This window comes from Pinus tabuliformis, chromosome J (genome assembly GCF_031772625.1).
Source record: "Pinus tabuliformis cultivar Carrire ecotype Pingquan chromosome J, CPIR1, whole genome shotgun sequence".
NCBI classification, from domain to species: Eukaryota; Viridiplantae; Streptophyta; class Pinopsida; order Pinales; family Pinaceae; genus Pinus; species Pinus tabuliformis.
The window spans coordinates 1,647,838,949-1,647,857,024 of NC_142295.1; the positions used below are offsets into that span (position 1 = coordinate 1,647,838,949).

General features: G+C 37.5%; 1 protein-coding gene across 1 annotated transcript; it reads left to right on the forward strand.

Moving 5' to 3' along the window:
* Window positions 1-12,252: 12,252 nt before the first annotated feature.
* Window positions 12,253-17,674, forward strand: CNGC4 (cyclic nucleotide-gated cation channel 4). The gene is made up of 8 exons (XM_089379866.1): window positions 12,253-12,867; window positions 13,503-14,148; window positions 14,234-14,449; window positions 14,561-14,871; window positions 14,958-15,066; window positions 15,153-15,389; window positions 15,531-15,617; window positions 16,911-17,674. The coding sequence occupies exons 1-8, from the start codon at window positions 12,818-12,820 to the stop codon at window positions 17,445-17,447; spliced, it is 2,193 nt and encodes a 730-aa protein (XP_089235992.1). The 5' UTR covers window positions 12,253-12,817; the 3' UTR covers window positions 17,448-17,674.
* Window positions 17,675-18,076: the final 402 nt, after the last annotated feature.

The following is an 18,076-nucleotide window of genomic DNA, read 5'->3' on the forward strand; positions in this document are numbered from 1 at the left end:
TGCTTGTCAAGTCAGCCATCAGCTTTATACTTGTTCTTGTAGACCCACTTGCAGCCAATTGGTTTGGTTCCTAATGGAGGATCAACCAGCTTCCAAGTGTCGTTCTTTATGAGGGCATCATACTCCTTTTGCATCACTTCTTTCCATTCATCATGAGAAGTAGCTTCTTTGAAGGAAGTTGGTTCAAAATCTATAGACAAGTTCAATTCACAATCATAAGAAACATCCATATCAACAGGTGAATTAGAGTCATCTACATCACCTCCATTTTGCCGGTTTGAATTTCTAGTTCTTGTCTTTCCAACCTCATTAGGATGAACACTTTCAAGTGTCTTTGTCAGCCACTTTGGGGGACCATTCCCAGATGGTCTAGGCTACTCCGTTGATTGAGTTGGGACTAAATCAAGATTGAGTCTCCCAATTCTATCAATCACATCACTTAAAGCATCATCCGTTGTTGGAGTTTCATGCGGGGGAGAGTGTTCTTCAAAAGAAGATTCCACATGTTGATCTAGTATAGGAATCCCCCCTTCAAGATGTGGAATCTGATTATCAAATTCTTGAAATGATTTTGATTTTGCGAATCTATCCAAGTGATCAAGTTGTCGCTCAACAACATTGTTAGTTTTGGATGATTCAAGAAAAATTACATCTCTAGATACAACAAACTTTTTATTTACTTCATCATAGGGACGGTATGCTTTGGAGGTGTTTGAATACCCCAGGAAGATACACTTACGACTTCTTGCACCAAGTTTGTTTCTATGTACCTTTGGTATCAAGGCATAACAGGTGGAACCGAAGACCTTGAGATGCTTTACCGAAGGAACATGTCCATACCACATTTCATGAGTCTTGTTTCTGTTAGCCTCTCTCAAAAAACAATAATAAATCCAAAAATAAATAAATTAATTAAATATTCCAAGTTAGGAATTTGTGCCTAACTCTTGGGTTGTTCCTCTAAGATAGGAGTTAGTTTAGGTAACTCCTATATTGGTGTGTGTCTGGTGAGAAATTATCTCAACCAAAGGAGAAATTATCTCAACCAAAAGTGTCTAAGATAGCACGCACTATCTTGAGAACACTATCTCTCATCTATTTATTTGTAACACTATATTCAATTATTTTTATGAAGTATGAATGAGAGTGAGAGAGTAGTATGAGGCTTCAGCCTTTTTCCGCCAATATTTTGGGTCTGGGTTTTATGTGTGTTTTTCTGTAATCTCTTTGAGTTAATTTCTTCAATATGTGGTATCGGAGCACAGGAGTTGAGATTGGGTTGTGGTTTAATCTATTGAGTGTTTAAGTGTTGTTGGGAGTGGTGCATAGGCTTGGTTGATTGTTGTTCTGCAGTGTGTGGAGATCTGATTTATCAACAGGAAAGTCGATCGCTGTGTGAAGATCGTGGTCTGTGTAGTGTCCAACGAAGTCGAGATCGTGTGGACTGTAACTAAGCATGTGAGACTGTCATCCTTCTTTGTGTTTACCGTGCCTGCTTAGCGGAACCGTGTTGCATCTGGAGAGTTGAGAACTGTTACAGTAGAGACAGGATCTACATTGTGCGGTATTGAGGCTCAAGATAAAAAGAAGTCGTTGAGGAGTTGTCTGTGGAGAAGTGAACGCATCCACTGTGAAGGGTAGGAGCCGCTTCCAATCAAAGTTAAGGGTAACAGTGTGGCCTGACGCCGTGTTTGGTGCATGTTGTAGGGTGTCTACCTCTGTGTCCACATTGGAGATGGCATGTGCTGACTATGTCTGCGGTGTATGGACCTGTTTGACTGAGGAGTTCGATGTGACAGAGCTTTGGAAAGTTAGCATGTAATCCTCCTCATTCCAAGATAGGATCGAAGTGAAGCTCTTTGGAATGTGCGCGCTGCCAAGGGCCATTCGATAAGGGAGGATCCGCCTTCTTTTCGGCAGCAGTGAAGCTTGTTGGTGTGGTAGACCTCTGAGGAGAATTGAATCAGGTATGGCAGAACTCTGAGGAGAATTGAACCAATACCTTTAGTCATCTGAAGCGAGATTATTTGTAACTAACTCCAAGCGATGAAGAAGTTACCAGCGTACATAATAGCTTGGTGAAATGCGAGACTGCCAGTTCAACTCTGTCATCAGAGCCAAGGCGTTTATTGGGCTCGTTAAAAGTGTTGCGACTGTGTGGAGCTACTTGTGTGATCGTTGCCTGGATGGAACTTATGGTTTTTGAAGCTCGAAGATATCTTCATTATTTTTTTAAAAAATCTACAAAAGTCGTTGGAAATCTGAAGTTTTCGCAGTCCGATTTCGCCTGTTGGTGCAAGGGTTCCAAGATTTTCAAAATCATTCATTATTGCAGAAGCCTCTTCATGCTTCAGCTGAGGAAAGGAATCACTGTAAGCTCAAGGGGTGCCATCGTGGCCATAGATTGCAGCCGAAGAGAGGCGACTGCCATTGGACAGATCGCACAGCAAATGCTCGTCAACGTAAGTTTGCCACGACATGATGATACTGTTCGATAAAACTGTGTTATTTCGTTTTTTCTCGCAATTCTCACGCTCAGATCGATTCAAAGAAGCAAGCACACAGCTGCTGCTACAATTGCAGCTGAAATTTTTCTACATACATGAATTTTTTTTAAAAAAATGCGATTTGACTTTGTTAAAGGAGATCTTTCATTTTTAAAGTGAATCCATAAAGTTCACTTTTTAATTCACTTCATTCAAAAAGGAACTTCATGAAATTCTTTTAAGGGATGTTTTCGTAATGGAGTGATAAGGTGTGACTTTAAATTTGTAAAACCTTTTTGGAGTGATAAGTGGTGGATAATTTTGGGAGATATAAGGAGTGAATAGGAAAGAGGATTATTGCATAAGGCTGCTTTAATTTTTGAAATCTTTGAAGTGATAGATTTTTCAAAGGAGAGCTCATTGATATAGGAGGTTGAGTCAGGTTTTTGAACGCATTTTCTTCCAAATTTGTGAGTGTCAAATTCTCATTGTTTGAGAAAGCTTTCATGGCAATGTTGTAAAAGATGAAAGGTTGATGATCTCAATACTCAATAAAGACATATTATTTGTGGTGATTGTGTCCTAGATCCACCCGAAATTGAATAAGGGGATCTAAGGTACACTGTGTGTGTTTGATGGTGCATGTGTTTTATGGCTTCATGTTTTTGCTTTTTGATTTGTGTCTAGTTTTGACACATAAATGATCTCATTTAACACACATAAAGTTCAATGCAAGCAAGCACAACACTTGTAACAGAATAACACCAAGGAAGGATAATCAACGCATGCATTTGCATCACTACAACAAATAATCAAAGTTTTCAACATCGGTATTCTACCTCAACAATCAAATTCACTCAATACAATCAAGTTCATGAATCTGCAAACTCCAGTATTTCCAAGCAAAGTCTACATCACTACAATCAAGTTAATGAATCTGTAAACTTCAACGTTTCAGAGCACAGTCTACATCAACATTGTTGAACTTGTAATCAAACTCAAATTACATTGATTTGTAAGGGTGTATTCTTGGTTGAAACCGACACCCAAGTCTTGAATTGAGTCAAATTGAATTCATTGTAGTGAGTCATTGAAATCATTGTAAGCTTTTTTTTGGGTGCATTTTCAACAGTGTTCGACACCCTTCCTTTAAAGCACAATCAAGTGAGTCCATGAGTTTTAACTCCACATGAAACAAACAACAAAGTTCACATCTCCTGCAAACGAGCGTGAGTATTCATTCAAGCAAATTGTGTCAAAACTGTACAAGGTTCAAACCTTCAAGTGAGCAAGAGTGAAGATCATTGAAACAACCATCAAAGCAACCAAACAATTTCAACTCTAACACCAATCAAGCAAGTTGAGATTAACATCAAGCGGGCGTAGCTATTCCTTCAAGTGAGCGTGAAGTCATCAAGTAAGGCAAGTGAACATTCACATAAACACAATCGTCATCAAGCGAGCGTGAATTCCAGAAAGTTCTAGCAAGTGTTCTCAGCAAGTACAATAAGCAACAAATCAAGCGAGCGTGCCATTCAAGTCCCATAGCAAGCGAGCCTGTCATTCAAGTAACAAAATCAAGTGAAATAGTTCAAAGCATGACATCTACGACAAGAGAGCCTGATTTCAAGTGAGCAAGTTCAGATGGCGCAACATATTCAGTGGTTAAACATTCTTCACAGTTTGATCATCTCCAGTGATGAAGACATGGTGCACATCAGCAAAGAAACTCTTGCTGATCTTTCACGGCATCTACAACAAACACATGAAACCATTGATTTTCTTCAACTCGAGTCGCAACTACAAAGAGATGAGCTGCAACAAAAAAGTGCTTCTTCCAAGTCATTCAACCATACAGATGAAGATAAAGATGTTGATTCCAAATCACTCATCCAAGCAACTTCAAGTGTCGAAGTTGTTCATGATCAAATTCAAATTTCTTCCAAACCCATCACAAGCCCTGGGAAGAGATTCAAAATAAAAAGAAATGACGAGGCTTAGGATATGTCACTGATGAAATCAACTTGCGTATCCTAGATTATTCCAAGCCAATTAAGTTTGTGAGTGCAGGATTTCTTGAACAACTCATCTCAGAAGGTTCTGAGAAAATTGCAGACAAACAGAATTGCATGCAACCTGAAGTTCATGTCCAACCGAAATGCTCTCATTGTCAAAGAGCCGGTCATATGGAAGATCAATGTTTTGATCTCCATCCTTGTTGCCATTGTGGCAAGCCCAATCATTCCTCAGAAAAATGTCGCAACCAACAAAAATCAACCAGATTGAAGATACATTATGAATGGATTGATCCTTGGGAATGGTCATCCACAGTCAAAAGATTGTCTCAGTTCTACAACCGACTACAATCACACATAGTGCAGCCAGCAGTGAACAGATGATGGTACTCTCATGCAGTTGAACGAGGGAGTACAACAGTGAAACTCTCCTACACCTGAAGGGGGGGAGTTCAAATATATTTTGGAGAAGATTGTCTCTCCTTTCAGCTGACAAAGGGGGGAAAATGTCAATGAAATTGACAAGTGGTTGTCAGACTGAAAGTCTCGACAACATCAACGAAGCAGCCAGTGGGAATCTGTCATCAGCAGTGAGCATCAGCAAATTCGCCAGTGGGCGATCGACATCCAAAGCAGCAGTGAGCAGCTTTCATCATAGCAAAAACAACATTGAGTTGTTTTTCGACATCTTCAGCCAGTGGGCAATCATCATCAGCAAATATGCTAGTGGGCGTTCATCAAATTGTGTCAGTGGACACCGGATGTTGTTTTCAAGCAAAGGACAGTTGGATCCTTTTGCGGCTTGGCACATGATGGAGTTGTCAAGCGTCCCTCTGAGATGAATCAGTCATGCAGCTGACTCAGTCTCTTCATATTGCAGTTTTTTCCAGCATCCAGATTTGGTGGTTTTTTCAGGCAATGTTTTTGAGGATCAACATGGGAACTTGGAAGATGGTTCCTCATTCTTATTTTGGATTTATCATTGAAGGGGGGAATGTTAGCCTCTCTCATAAAAAAATAATAAATCCAAAAATAAATTAATTAATTAAATATTCCAAGTTAGGAATTTGTGCCTAACTCTTGGGTTGTTCCTCTAAGATAGGAGTTAGTTTAGGTAACTCCTATATTGGTGTGTGTCTGGTGAGAAATTATCTCAACCAAAGGAGAAATTATCTCAACCAAAAGTGTCTAAGATAGCACACACTATCTTGAGAACACTATCTCTCATCTATTTATTTGTAACACTATATTCAATTATTTTTATGAAGTATGAATGAGAGTGAGAGAGTAGTATGAGGCTTCAGCCTTTTTCCACCAATATTTTGGGTCTGGGTTTTATGTGTGTTTTTCTGTAATCTCTTTGAGTTAATTTCTTCAATATGTGGTATCAGAGCACCAAGTTTGTTTCTATGTACCTTTGGTACCAAGGCACAACAGGTGGAACCGAAGACCTTGAGATGCTTTACCGAAGGAACATGTCCATACCACATTTCATAAGGAGTCTTGTTTCTAATAGCATTAGATGGACATCTATTCTTTATATATGCAGCACATAGAACAACATCAGCCCAAAACATTATCTTTACATTTTTGAAGAAGAGCATGGATCGTACCATATTTAAAATTGTCCTATTCATTCTTTCAGCTACAGCATTCTGTTGGGGATTATAAGGTATAGTTGTTTGATGTTTGATCCCATGTTGGCGAAGATAGGTTTCAAATTCATTTGATGTGTACTCTTTTCCATTATTAGAGCGAATAGACCCAATATGAGATTGTGCATCATTTTCAATCCATTTATGAAAATTCTTGAATGTTTGAAAAGCATCAGATTTGTTCTTCAATAAATAAACCCAACACATTCTGGTGTAGTCATCAATAAATGTCATCATATATTTATTTCCATTTGCAGAAGGAACATGCATTGAACCACATAAATCTGAATGAATGAGTTCAAGTTTTCTATGTTCTCTTGAATGTGAATCATGAAAAGGCTATTTGCTATGCTTTCCTAGAATACAAGCATCACATTGCTTAAATTTCCTAGGAATTGTAGGCAAACTAGCAACACCATTTTTCTTCAACAAGTGGAGACTGTCATAGTTCAAATGTCCAAATATAGCATGCCATAATAAACTTGATGGAAGTGTACCTTCTTCATAATTAGAATTGTATGAGAAATGTTGTGCACAAGCAGAGGTTCCTTGCAGCTTGAGAAGTCTTTCTTCTTCTATTCCCCTCATGACAAGTGAGTGGTCAGATGCTTTTCTTACCTCAAGTTTGCCATCAAACATATGAATGGAGTGACCTTGCTGGTGGATGTGGACCAAGGACAACAAGTTTCTCTTGAGTTGTGGGAGATATAGAACATGATGCAGAAGAAAGTCTGAAAGACCAGGCAGTTTAAGCCTGATTGTGCCAAGCCCTGATGGCTTGATTTTGATTGGTCTGCAAAGTATACTTCTCCATCAACATTGTCAGTAAATTCTTCAAAAAAATCTTTTCTATGAGTCATGTGGCAAGTTGCTCCTGAATCAAGCAACCAATCATTTTTCCAAGAAGCAAGTGAAGCATTAAATAAATCTTCATTTACTCCAATATTACATTGTGCCACAACATAGTGAGCGGATTCAGGTGCTTTACCTTTGTCTGTATCATCAATTTTACCTTTCTGTTGGTTTCTTTGCTGCTCAATTTTGTCCCATGGTAACTTGCATGTAGAGGCATCATGTGATCCATTTCTTTTGCAGCGTATGCAGTGCAAATCTGCCTTTTCTCCTTGAGAGTGTCTGCACTCCCTGCCTCTGAAATATCTCCTCTTCCTCTTCGACCACCTCTTCCTCTTGAGGAATCATGAGCAGGATGCTTTTCTTTATGAGAAAGGCACATAGCCTCTTCAGAATATTTAGGGGCTGTCTTCTTTCCAAAAGCTTTCTCTTTCAACAAAATTTTTCACCAGAGAGTCAAAGGTGATATCTTTAAGATTTCCATTTTCTTGCAATGACTCAAGATAATTGGAGTAAGTAGGATAAAGTGCCTTGAGAAAAGCAATAAGAGGAATATCCAATTCAACCTTAGTGGATTTGATATCATGCATTATAGACTTTACTTCAGATGTAAGAGCAAGAGGATCATTATTTTGCAGTTCAAGAGTGAAGAGTTTAATCATGAGTTGAACAACTTCAAGTGCAGAATGTGAGTCATAGAGTTCTTTCAGCTTTTGTAAGGCTTCAAAAGCAGTTGAAAATGGCGAAATATGGCAACTCACCTCTTCATTTACAGATGTTGCGATTAATGCATAAGCTTTGTTGTTCTTGTTTTCCCAAATGACGAGCTCTTTGTCTGAGGTAGGTTGTTTTGGCTCTTTGTCTCCCTCTCCAACACACACTCCTTTCCACAACTCATTGAAAATGATCGTGTGTTTTATCATCGGGGACCACTCAGGATAGTTCTCTTTGCCAGTGAGAATTATTCCCACGATGGATATGATTGAATGCATACTGTAACAAAAAAACTTCTGCTGTAAAACTTTTACTCTTAATGGGAAAAAATATAATTCTGATGTCTAGATAGAAGATTTAACTGGACAGAAAATGTCAATACCCAAGGCTGTAAATATGAAAATCTGTACAACGCATTCAACACTTCATGCCACAGTGCTTTGACCCACGACCTAGTTTTTAAAAAACTCTATTTGACACATGACATTCAACACATTTTACATGCCAGAAAACTTCAACGCATACATAAAGGCAGTGCTTCCAGCGTACATACAATGTAATGATATCAACAACGTAAATATTAAAAGCCTTAAATATCAGGAGCATAAATATCAGAAGCGTAAATATCAGTAACGTAAATATCAGAACCTTTACATGGCATTCGACACATTTTACATGCCAAAAAAAACTTCAACGCATACAGATGCAAGAACAAGTATTTTTTATCTTCTCGTATATTTCATTTCATGCTTCTTATGAATCTCACCAGTAGCATCCATGCGCTGCACATATATCCATTTAGTTTTTTTTTTTTGAAAATATATATATCTCTCGATACAATGTATCCGACAAAGATGAACGTCAACAATATCGCGAAGTTTGCGACTATAAGATTCCGTGCCAGAGCAATGAAAGAGTCCCAAACCTGTTTGATGGACATACAATACAAACTGTCGAAAAAAACTATCTGGATTCAAGGCAAGTACGTAAGAGCTACCCACACCGCAGATTCATACATATAATAACAAAAAACTTCAAGCCAGCGTTAAAAACTTCAGCACAACAATAAAAACTTTAGGCCAGTGTTAAAAACTTCAACTTAGCGTTAAAAAACTTCAGGCCAGCGTTAAAAACTTCAACACAGCGTTAAAAAACTTAAGGCCAACGTTAAAAGACTTCAACATAGTGTTAAAAAACTTCAGGCCAGTGTTAAAAAACTTCAGCATATGTAAAATGTCAGGGTAGCTTTTCATGTATAATTGATTTAAAATAAAAATCGTACCCAGCTTGCTCGGTAAAATCACCATTTCAGTGTAACTTTTCATGCACAATCGATTTAAAATAAAAATCGTTTCCAGACACCCAGCCTCGTAATCAAACGAGCATCCAACACTTGAAACAATGGGCGTAATGGTTCATTCAACGCAAAGAAACAAAGGGCAGATTGGTTCGTTCAACGCAGAGAAACAATTCAAACATTATGCTGTTGCTTCTTCCAATAGTGCGTTATACAGTGGCAGCGATCATGGAGGGGACAAAGAGCACAATAGACAGAAGGGAGTTACAACTATTTTGGGAGCTAGCTCTGATACCATGTCAGACCAGGTAGTAACTCCTCAAGCAAAATTGATTCATATGTATTATTCCTTCAGGTTGATCTACATTATATACATGAGGGAGACTGTTCACTTCATCTCCCGATGACTGTTCATGTCTCTTATTATTTATTTACATTGATTTTATTTATTCACCCAATCCTGATGATTAGGTGTCAACAATCCTCAAGGCCATGATTTCGACCAGAGAACTCAAAACTGCCCTCATGGGCAATCCCAGGGACAATCTCAAGGGCTATTTGGATGCTGCCCTTAGGCTGGAGGGCTATTTGAGTTTTGTTTCGGAGAACAGGCCTCTAGCAGTGGGGTTGCTGGAGGAGGCCGTTCGAGTTTCGAACCCGAGTCCGATGGTGGACAAGTACACAATCCGCAGATTGCAGGGCTGTATTGGAGCCCTGGGAAGCAAAGGCAATCCGGATGATGGTGGGGAGCTGCTAGATATTGCTGTGAAGAAGCTCGAGTCCTCGTTCATGTTGATTCTGTTTGAGAACAACCTGCCGAGGGATCTCAAGGTAAGCAGTGAAATACCCCAATCGAAACAAGCGTTTGTTGGTATTGAAAGCCTTCAGATGATTGTAGAGTTCCTTAAGAGAAATGGTAGGGCTCAGGCATGTTTGAAATTGTATTGGGAAGTTAGAATTAGCACTGTTAAGAGTAGTTTTCAATCCATGAAAGCTTATTACTTGAACTACAATTCTATTGAGATTGTTCATAAGCTGAAGTCGGCTGATGTGGAAGGGCATGTTTCACATTGGCTGAGATTGTTAGAAGTGATGGTGAGGGATGCAAGCAACCGGGAGTCCCTGCAATGAAATGGAAAGAGTTGTTACGACCTTAAATGAATTGTTTTTAAGTTGTTAACTCTTTTTTCGATTTAATAAGTTCAACTAAAAAGAGTGATAATTTATTGTGAAAATCTCAACGTTGTGAATCACGTTATGTTAATACAATCGCAATGGATATCTACATCACCGTATCTTATGAAAGTTTTGAAAATTATCATCTATGGTAAACGGAGAACGTTTAATGTGGTACGCTGCAAAGATATATTAGATTAATAATGTATGCGGTATAGTATAAATTCTGATGAAATACAAATGGAGGTGAACCATATTGTTAGTCTGCCACTTCACAATCTATCATGCTCATCCATCGCGATTCACAATTCTATATTGATTGAAAATTAGGAAAGTAAGAAATTCATTTTTCTCATTATCAGCATGTGTAGTGAGATAATAAATTTGACAATATTATTTTTATTTTTGGCATTTCGTTCATTTTAAATTGAAATTAATTTATTTCAGTATACACGACAAATGTAAACAGCATTTCGACATCCATGACAAATGTAAACAACATTTCGACAGCCATGACATATGTTGAAAAATCACTATGAACGAGGAATGGTACCGAAAGAAAAAGGTGGATGTTTCAGAACACCGAACTGATTTTTCATGGGAAGATCTGTGATGCTTAGGACAAGCTACCTTCACCTAGAACACGTTCACTCTTTTCTGCAAATGGGGAGTATCTCTGCTCATTTATTATGTTTCCAGAGAAGAACTCTGTCTTTAAAGATGAATGCTCACGAATATTGCAAAAGAATCTTAGTTTTTCCCAATAAAATTACAAGTATGCCAAGGGAACTGAGATGCCCAAGACTGATCAGTCTAATCCTGACTGAAAGTGTAAAATTGGAACATGTTAAAATTACTGCCAAAGTCATTGTGGCAACTCAAAGAACTCGAGTTTCTCAACCCCAACAAAAACTACCGTTATAACAGTGGCTCTCTTGTTTAATATAACATCGTTATTTCTATAATATAATATATTAAATGAAATTAAAATGAAATTTCGCAATAATCAAAGTTTCACTATATGCACACCTACTTTACACCGTACCAAACAAATTTCTCCAAATGCGAAGACATTTTCCGCCAAAAGTAAACGTAAACCACTTGAACACAATAACATTGAAATCACAAACCCCCAACCTCACATCCTGAAAACGACCTCTAATAACCTTGATGCCTAAAACATAAACATAACTTGAAATGAAAGAAAAGGGCTCCTACCACTCGTTTCATTTTGACGTTGATAAGATTTTACATTCACATAATTGACAGTATTTTACTTCCACATAATTGATGGGCCCACCATACGCGGTAAAGGCCTCATGGACCACAATGTGAAATTTGTCATTTGTTTGGCACAGGGTCGTACTCCCGCGGAGTGGGGGCCCTAGCCATGACAGCAGCAAATGGGAGTCCTGACATTTTTATATAATCCGCTTCTTCGCAACAACCGAATGGGATGGTTGCGAGTTACCCATATATGCTTATTTATTAATGGAGTTGTTTTTAGTTTGAGTTTTTATAGTGTTTGGTGTTGAAAATTTTAGTGGGTTATTTAAATTGGTTTTTAATTGTATAGTATTTCGAAAAATCTTTAGAGTACTTCGATTATGTAGGGGATCAAACTTGTGATTTCAATAAATTTTTCAGGATTTTAGAGAAATTAGACCAGAAAAATTTATCCAAAAAATCCTATCTGACTGTATCTAACTGTATATGTCCTTCTCATATGTTTTACATTGTAGCTCTTTATATTGACTTAATATAATCTATATCGCTTTTTCTTCTAGAAAAAAACTCTTTGACAACTCCTTCATTAATGTGCTAGATGGTATATGTTATTTTTTTGGATTTAAGCAAGTATATGAGAGATAAATGTCTAATGATCTGATTATTCCGAAAAACATTTATCTACAATATGGATCACAAAAGTCTCAGATCTAATAATTATATGATCTAATATCTAATCCAACTTCAGTGCACATTGATAAATGAATAAACAATATATATATATATATAGATATAGATATATTACGTGTTATATATATTAGTGGCCTAATTGGGGTAGTGATAGTGGTACCTGCAATTATGCCACCATCATGTACCTATAGCCACTGGAGCAGCACAAATGAAACACGGAATCAATCACCTGTCGAATTCCAATCGTGAAAATCCCATGGGATGGTGCTCGCAATGGTACCTATACCTTGAAATTACACCATCACGCCCAGGCAACATGTACCTAAAGCCACGGGACCAGCAGAAATGAAACGTGGAATTCAAATCCTGTTGAATGCCTTTGCTAGTGACTCTGCAACTAAAATTCCCTTCTGCAACTCAAAGTGGAGTGCACACGGCCATTGGCTGCGCCTGTTCTATGATTTTTTTGATGGTTCTCATTAATTTCAAACATCCTCCACAAAATCAATATTACTCAGCTGCTGATGATATTGTGAAATGTTAAAACTCACTTTGCATAGTTGGAGAATTTATAATTTCAAAACTGTAACATGTGGCTGCGCCGTTTGCCAGCTACAATTTGTAATCAGAAGCAAGGAGATCTGTTTGTTGAAGATGACATAATAACGCGAAAGAGCAGATCAAGTGCAGCAAAATAATTTCAAAATGGAAGGCAGAAATGAATTTCACCGGCTTAATCATGGAATAAAATTGGGGTAAGTTACATGGAATGTGATTAGGATGCATCTGTAATTTCAATTGTAATGATCAACCATGTTTGATATAACATGAAATGGAAAATATACTATCCTGGGATTTATTTATTAATGAGGACCAGACATAAAATTACTGTACGTTGGGTTCTGATTAAGATTGCAGTTCATAAATTTGGGATGTTGATGAATCCATGGAATCTTAAAATAGATATATTAAGGTTTGAACCTGGAGATCATTTGTTTGAATACTGTAGATTCTTAATAGATGTAATTGTCACAATTTTGGGTTTTTGAGTTTACTGTCATATGTACTGGAGGCAAAGTACATGCTCCAGAATACAGTAGAACCATCTTTCTTGATGTATAGATGTGTGATATTCATTATCACTGTAACTCAAGATTCTTTTTATTGAATTTTCCTTATACTATTATTGCAGAGAAGACAGCTTTTCACTGTGAATATTTTTTTAATCTGTCCAAGGATTTGGCAAAGTTTTCATGTCCATAAACTTTCTGGTAGAGTGTCCACCAGAAACATTGGAAAAACAAAATTTGCTTCCTAAAACTTCTAATAGCTGTGATAGTCTACACTCTTAAAACCAATAATTTATCATGGGATGCATTTACTTTGTCAGGTGGAGGGCAAGACTGGGACGAAAAGGGCAGGCGATGAGGTCAAAATTATTTGGTAGAAAGACTGAATCAAATGAATTTGCTGATTCTCCAACTCATTCCTCTGGGAATTCGAGCACTGTTAGTCCAGATCGAGGGCAAAGCAGCTCAAGGGACTGCACAAGCAGTGATACAGTCACACATGATCATCCAGAAGCCTTGAATGTGGGTCTGAAAAAGGAGGCAATAGACAAAGATAATCATGTTGAAACATGCCAAATCTCAAAGCATAGCAAGTGGGTGTTTGGGAGGGTGCTGGACCCAAGAAGCAAAGCTGTACAGGAATGGAATCTCCTGTTTCTTTTTGTTTGTGGAATTGGATTAGCAATCGACCCATTATTCTTCTATACCCTTTCGGTCAGTGACAATTTAATGTGTTTATATGTGGATGGATGGTTTGCAGTAACAGTCACAGTTCTGCGATCCATGGGGGACGCTATGCATTTATGGAATATATGGTTGCAGGTGAAGTTAGCATATGTTTCAAAACAGTCTCTAGTGGTGGGTTCTGGAAATCTTGTGACCGATCCTCGGTCAATTGCGTTGCATTATTTGAGGTCTAGAAAAGGGTTTTTGTTCGATGTTTTTGTTATTCTCCCTTTGCCTCAGGTGAGGGCGTTTGTCAAACCATTTTTCCCTCTTTTAATTGAAATCTTCTGCATTCTTATCAACTGATTTGCATATTGAATTGCAGATGGTCCTCTGGGTTGCAGCCCCTGCACTTATCATGGAAGGAAAGATAATCACAGTCATGACTGTTTTCCTGATTATGTTTTTATTTCAGTATTTACCCAAGGTCTATCATTCAATTTGTATGTTACGACGAGTGCAGCATGTGTCTGGTTATATTTTTGGTACAATCTGGTGGGGATTTTCCTTGAATATACTTGCCTACTTCGTCGCTGCTCATGTGAGTGTTGTATGAATGTTGAAGAGTAAACATGAAAATTTGTTGCCAATTTATTCAATACTATAAATTCAACTAGTGGATTTCTTAACATTAATACCTATTTTGTTTAAGGCTGCTGGCGCTTGTTGGTACTTGCTTGGGATTCAGCGGTCTGCAAAATGTCTGCAAGACCAATGTGAAGCTATTGGAAGTTGTGATTTCCATATACTGGGCTGCAACAAGCCCATATATTATGGGTCATCGATGATGAAAGACATAGGAAGAGCAGCGTGGACCATGAATGACACTGTGCATTCGATCTGCGTAAACAACAACGGTATTTTCAACTATGGAGCTTATAAATGGGTTGTGCCTTTGGTTACTAACACAAATCGCATTGAGAAAGTATTATTTCCGATCTTTTGGGGTCTAATGACACTAAGGTTTGTTTTCTGCAAATATTTCTACTTTGATCTGTCAAGAGAGTATAATGTCACAGAACTCATGTAGATCTCAACATTCTTTACAGCACATTTGGTAATTTGGAGAGTACCACGGAATGGCTAGAGGTTATCTTCAACATTATAATGTTGACCAGTGGATTGCTTCTAGTCACGATGCTTATTGGAAACATCAAGGTGAGGGAATTTCTATACCCCACATATATATCTATAGTTTGTGATCCAATGTCTAAACCCTGGTATTGCAATGTGGTTGAAATTAGGTTTTTCTGCATGCGGCAATATCAAAGAAGCAGTCCATGCAGCTGAGAATGAGGAACATGGAATGGTGGATGCGGCGGCGCCAGTTGCCTCATCACTTAAGGCAAAGAGTTCGACACTACGAACGACAGAAGTGGGCTGCAATGCGCGGAGTCGATGAAGGTGGAATGATCAATGACTTGCCCGAAGGCCTTCGACGGGATGTTAAATATCATCTCTGTTTAGACCTCGTGCGCCAGGTATATATATATATATATATATTCTTATGCTCTTCCTTCAATTCAACTATATATATATATATATATCGATGCTTGCCATTCAACCATGAAAAAGTTTGAGTTTGCTTCGACATTTGATCAATATTGAATTGTAATGTGCAGGTTCCTTTGTTTCAACACATGGAAGATCTCGTTCTCGAGAATATCTGTGATCGTGTTAAATCAGTCATATTCACCAAAGGCGAAACGGTATGGGGGAGTTGAGTTTAGTTTTGAATATTCATTTATATTTTTAAAGGCGAAACGGTATGGGGGAGTTGAGTTTAGTTTTGAATATTCATTTATATTTTTAAAATTTATCATTTAGATAAAATAGTACAATTATATTAATAAATGTAGTTGATATTGGATACTAATTAGATTATAAAAATAGGAAATGTTATTTATGGATTTATATCCACTATATTCACTAATGTGTTTCTGTTAGAATTAGTAGACCATAGTTGATTATGGCTAAATATGTTTAAAGATTATTTCCTATGGTCAATATAAAGTTGATTATAGATGACCATGGTTGTCCACAACTAATTATACCTAACTATGATATATTATGACTTACTATGGTTGTTCATAATCAGGGTTGACCATGGTTAACTATGGTGGGTATATTAACTATAGTTGATGATGTTGATCAAGAGTGAACGACTAGTTTAACCATGGTTGACCATAGTTTTCTATGGTAGATTACGGTCATCCATGTTAACAATGGATGGTCATGGTGGACCATGTTTGATCATAGTGACCTTTGGTTGAGCTTGTTTGGCCATGGTTTGCCATATTGAGCAGAAATTGAGTATGGTTTTCCAAATAATCAATTGGAGATAACCATGGTTGATCATGATTGATCATCATAGACTATGGGTGAAGATGACTAACTAAAGTTGATCCAATATAAATTAAACAATTAACTTAACTAGAACTCTGTCCATCACATCAATATTTGGTTGGGCCAACCAACCAATGTGGTTCATCTTAAGGACGAATAGATGAATCAATAGATGAAGAGAATCCAACCAGATTAGCTTCATCTATTAGTCCTCAAAATGACCTACATTAATTAGTTTGAAACAAATCTATTACCAAAAAATTAATATGATGCGATAGACCTTGATAATAAATTTCTAAATAACTCTATTCAGAAAAAAACAATTAACTTAATTATTTATCTCATTTCAAAATATTCCTAAAATCTACCCTTTAGATACACTGCATCTTTTCTTTGTTGATTATGCATCTTACATATATGTTTCCAAATAATTTTAATCATTGATTTGTCGAGTGAGTTATTGTTCGGTAAAGTCTGAATTTACTTTCACAATCCAAAAGAGTTGATTCTATATTATTCATTATTCTTGTTGCAATAGATTTTGCATCTTCCCTGCAGTTTCCTGTAGACAAATTTAATTTTTATAGATGGGTTCGGTTGGGATTGTACGTTGTTCATTAGTTATTATTAATGGATCTGTTGGGTTTCTGATGCAGATAATGAATGAGGGAGATCCGGTCCAACGAATGTTATTTATAGTGAGGGGACACATTAAAAGCACGCACCAGTTGAGGAAGGAAGTGAGGAGCACATGTATGCTGGGGCCGGGGAATTTCTGTGGGGATGAATTGCTGTCATGGTGTGTTCGGAGGCCATTTGTGGAGCGGCTGCCCGCTTCGTCTTCGACGTTCGTTAGCATGGAGACAACGGAAGCATTCGCTCTGGAGGCGCAGGAGCTGAAGTACGTGACGCAGCACTTCCGGTACACGTTTCTGAGCGAGAAGCTGAAGGGAACAGCGAGGTATTACTCTCCCGGGTGGAGGACATGGGCGGCCGTCGCCATCCAACTGGCGTGGCGGCGCTACAAAGCGAGGTCGGCTGCCGCTGGCTCCTCTCTCGCTGCCCTCTCCTTTGTTCGGCTGCAGAGACCACTTACCAGAATTTATTCTTCTTCCTGCGAAGAAGATCGCCTTCGACTCTATGCCGCTCTCATCGCCTCCCCCAAACCGAATGATGACGATTTCTTCTTCTGATATTGCTTTCTGCTTCATTGATTCATCATCCATGCTCTCTAGGTATTTAGATTGAAAGTTTTATAATCACATATCCAGTGTAGTGTACTCACATACGTATTTATTTGTAATTTAAGTTAAGAATGCGTGTTTCTTTGTAATTTAATTTAAGAATATGTATTGGTTTATTCCATTATAGATATGAATGAATAGGAGATGATAATGATTAACCGTTATTAAAATTGAAATGGTTTCTGGGATTTTATAAAATATGAGATTGTTTAGAATTTTTTTATCATTTTATAGGTTGGAAAAGCATTAAAAGAAATGTTTGTTAAGAAGAGTGGTGGCATATTAAATATTTTGAAATTTAGATTTATTGTGAAAGTCTAAAAGAAAGTTTTTTTTATATTTAATTTTTTTTAGTGTTGCAAATATGAGAGACTCTTTTATGAGGCCGTGTTTTGGAAATTGATTAATTTTATGTTTTATTATCAAGTTTATGAACATTTGTTTTTATTTTTAGTGATATTTATATTTTTCTTTATATTAGGGAAGAGATAAAGATATGTTTGATCTTTTATATTTGGGTTAATGCCTCCTTATAATATCTAAATTTTTTTTTTCCCTCAAACTCTTTATCATCCCAC

Coding starts and splice junctions, on each gene's coding strand:
- CNGC4 (XM_089379866.1), top strand. CDS start 12,818: ATGGAAGGCAGAAATGAATTTCACCGGCTTAATCATGGAATAAAATTG. Junction 12,868..13,502: donor AATCATGGAATAAAATTGGG/GTAAGTTACATG, acceptor TTACTTTGTCAG/GTGGAGGGCAAGACTGGGAC. Junction 15,067..15,152: donor TGCTTATTGGAAACATCAAG/GTGAGGGAATTT, acceptor GGTTGAAATTAG/GTTTTTCTGCATGCGGCAAT.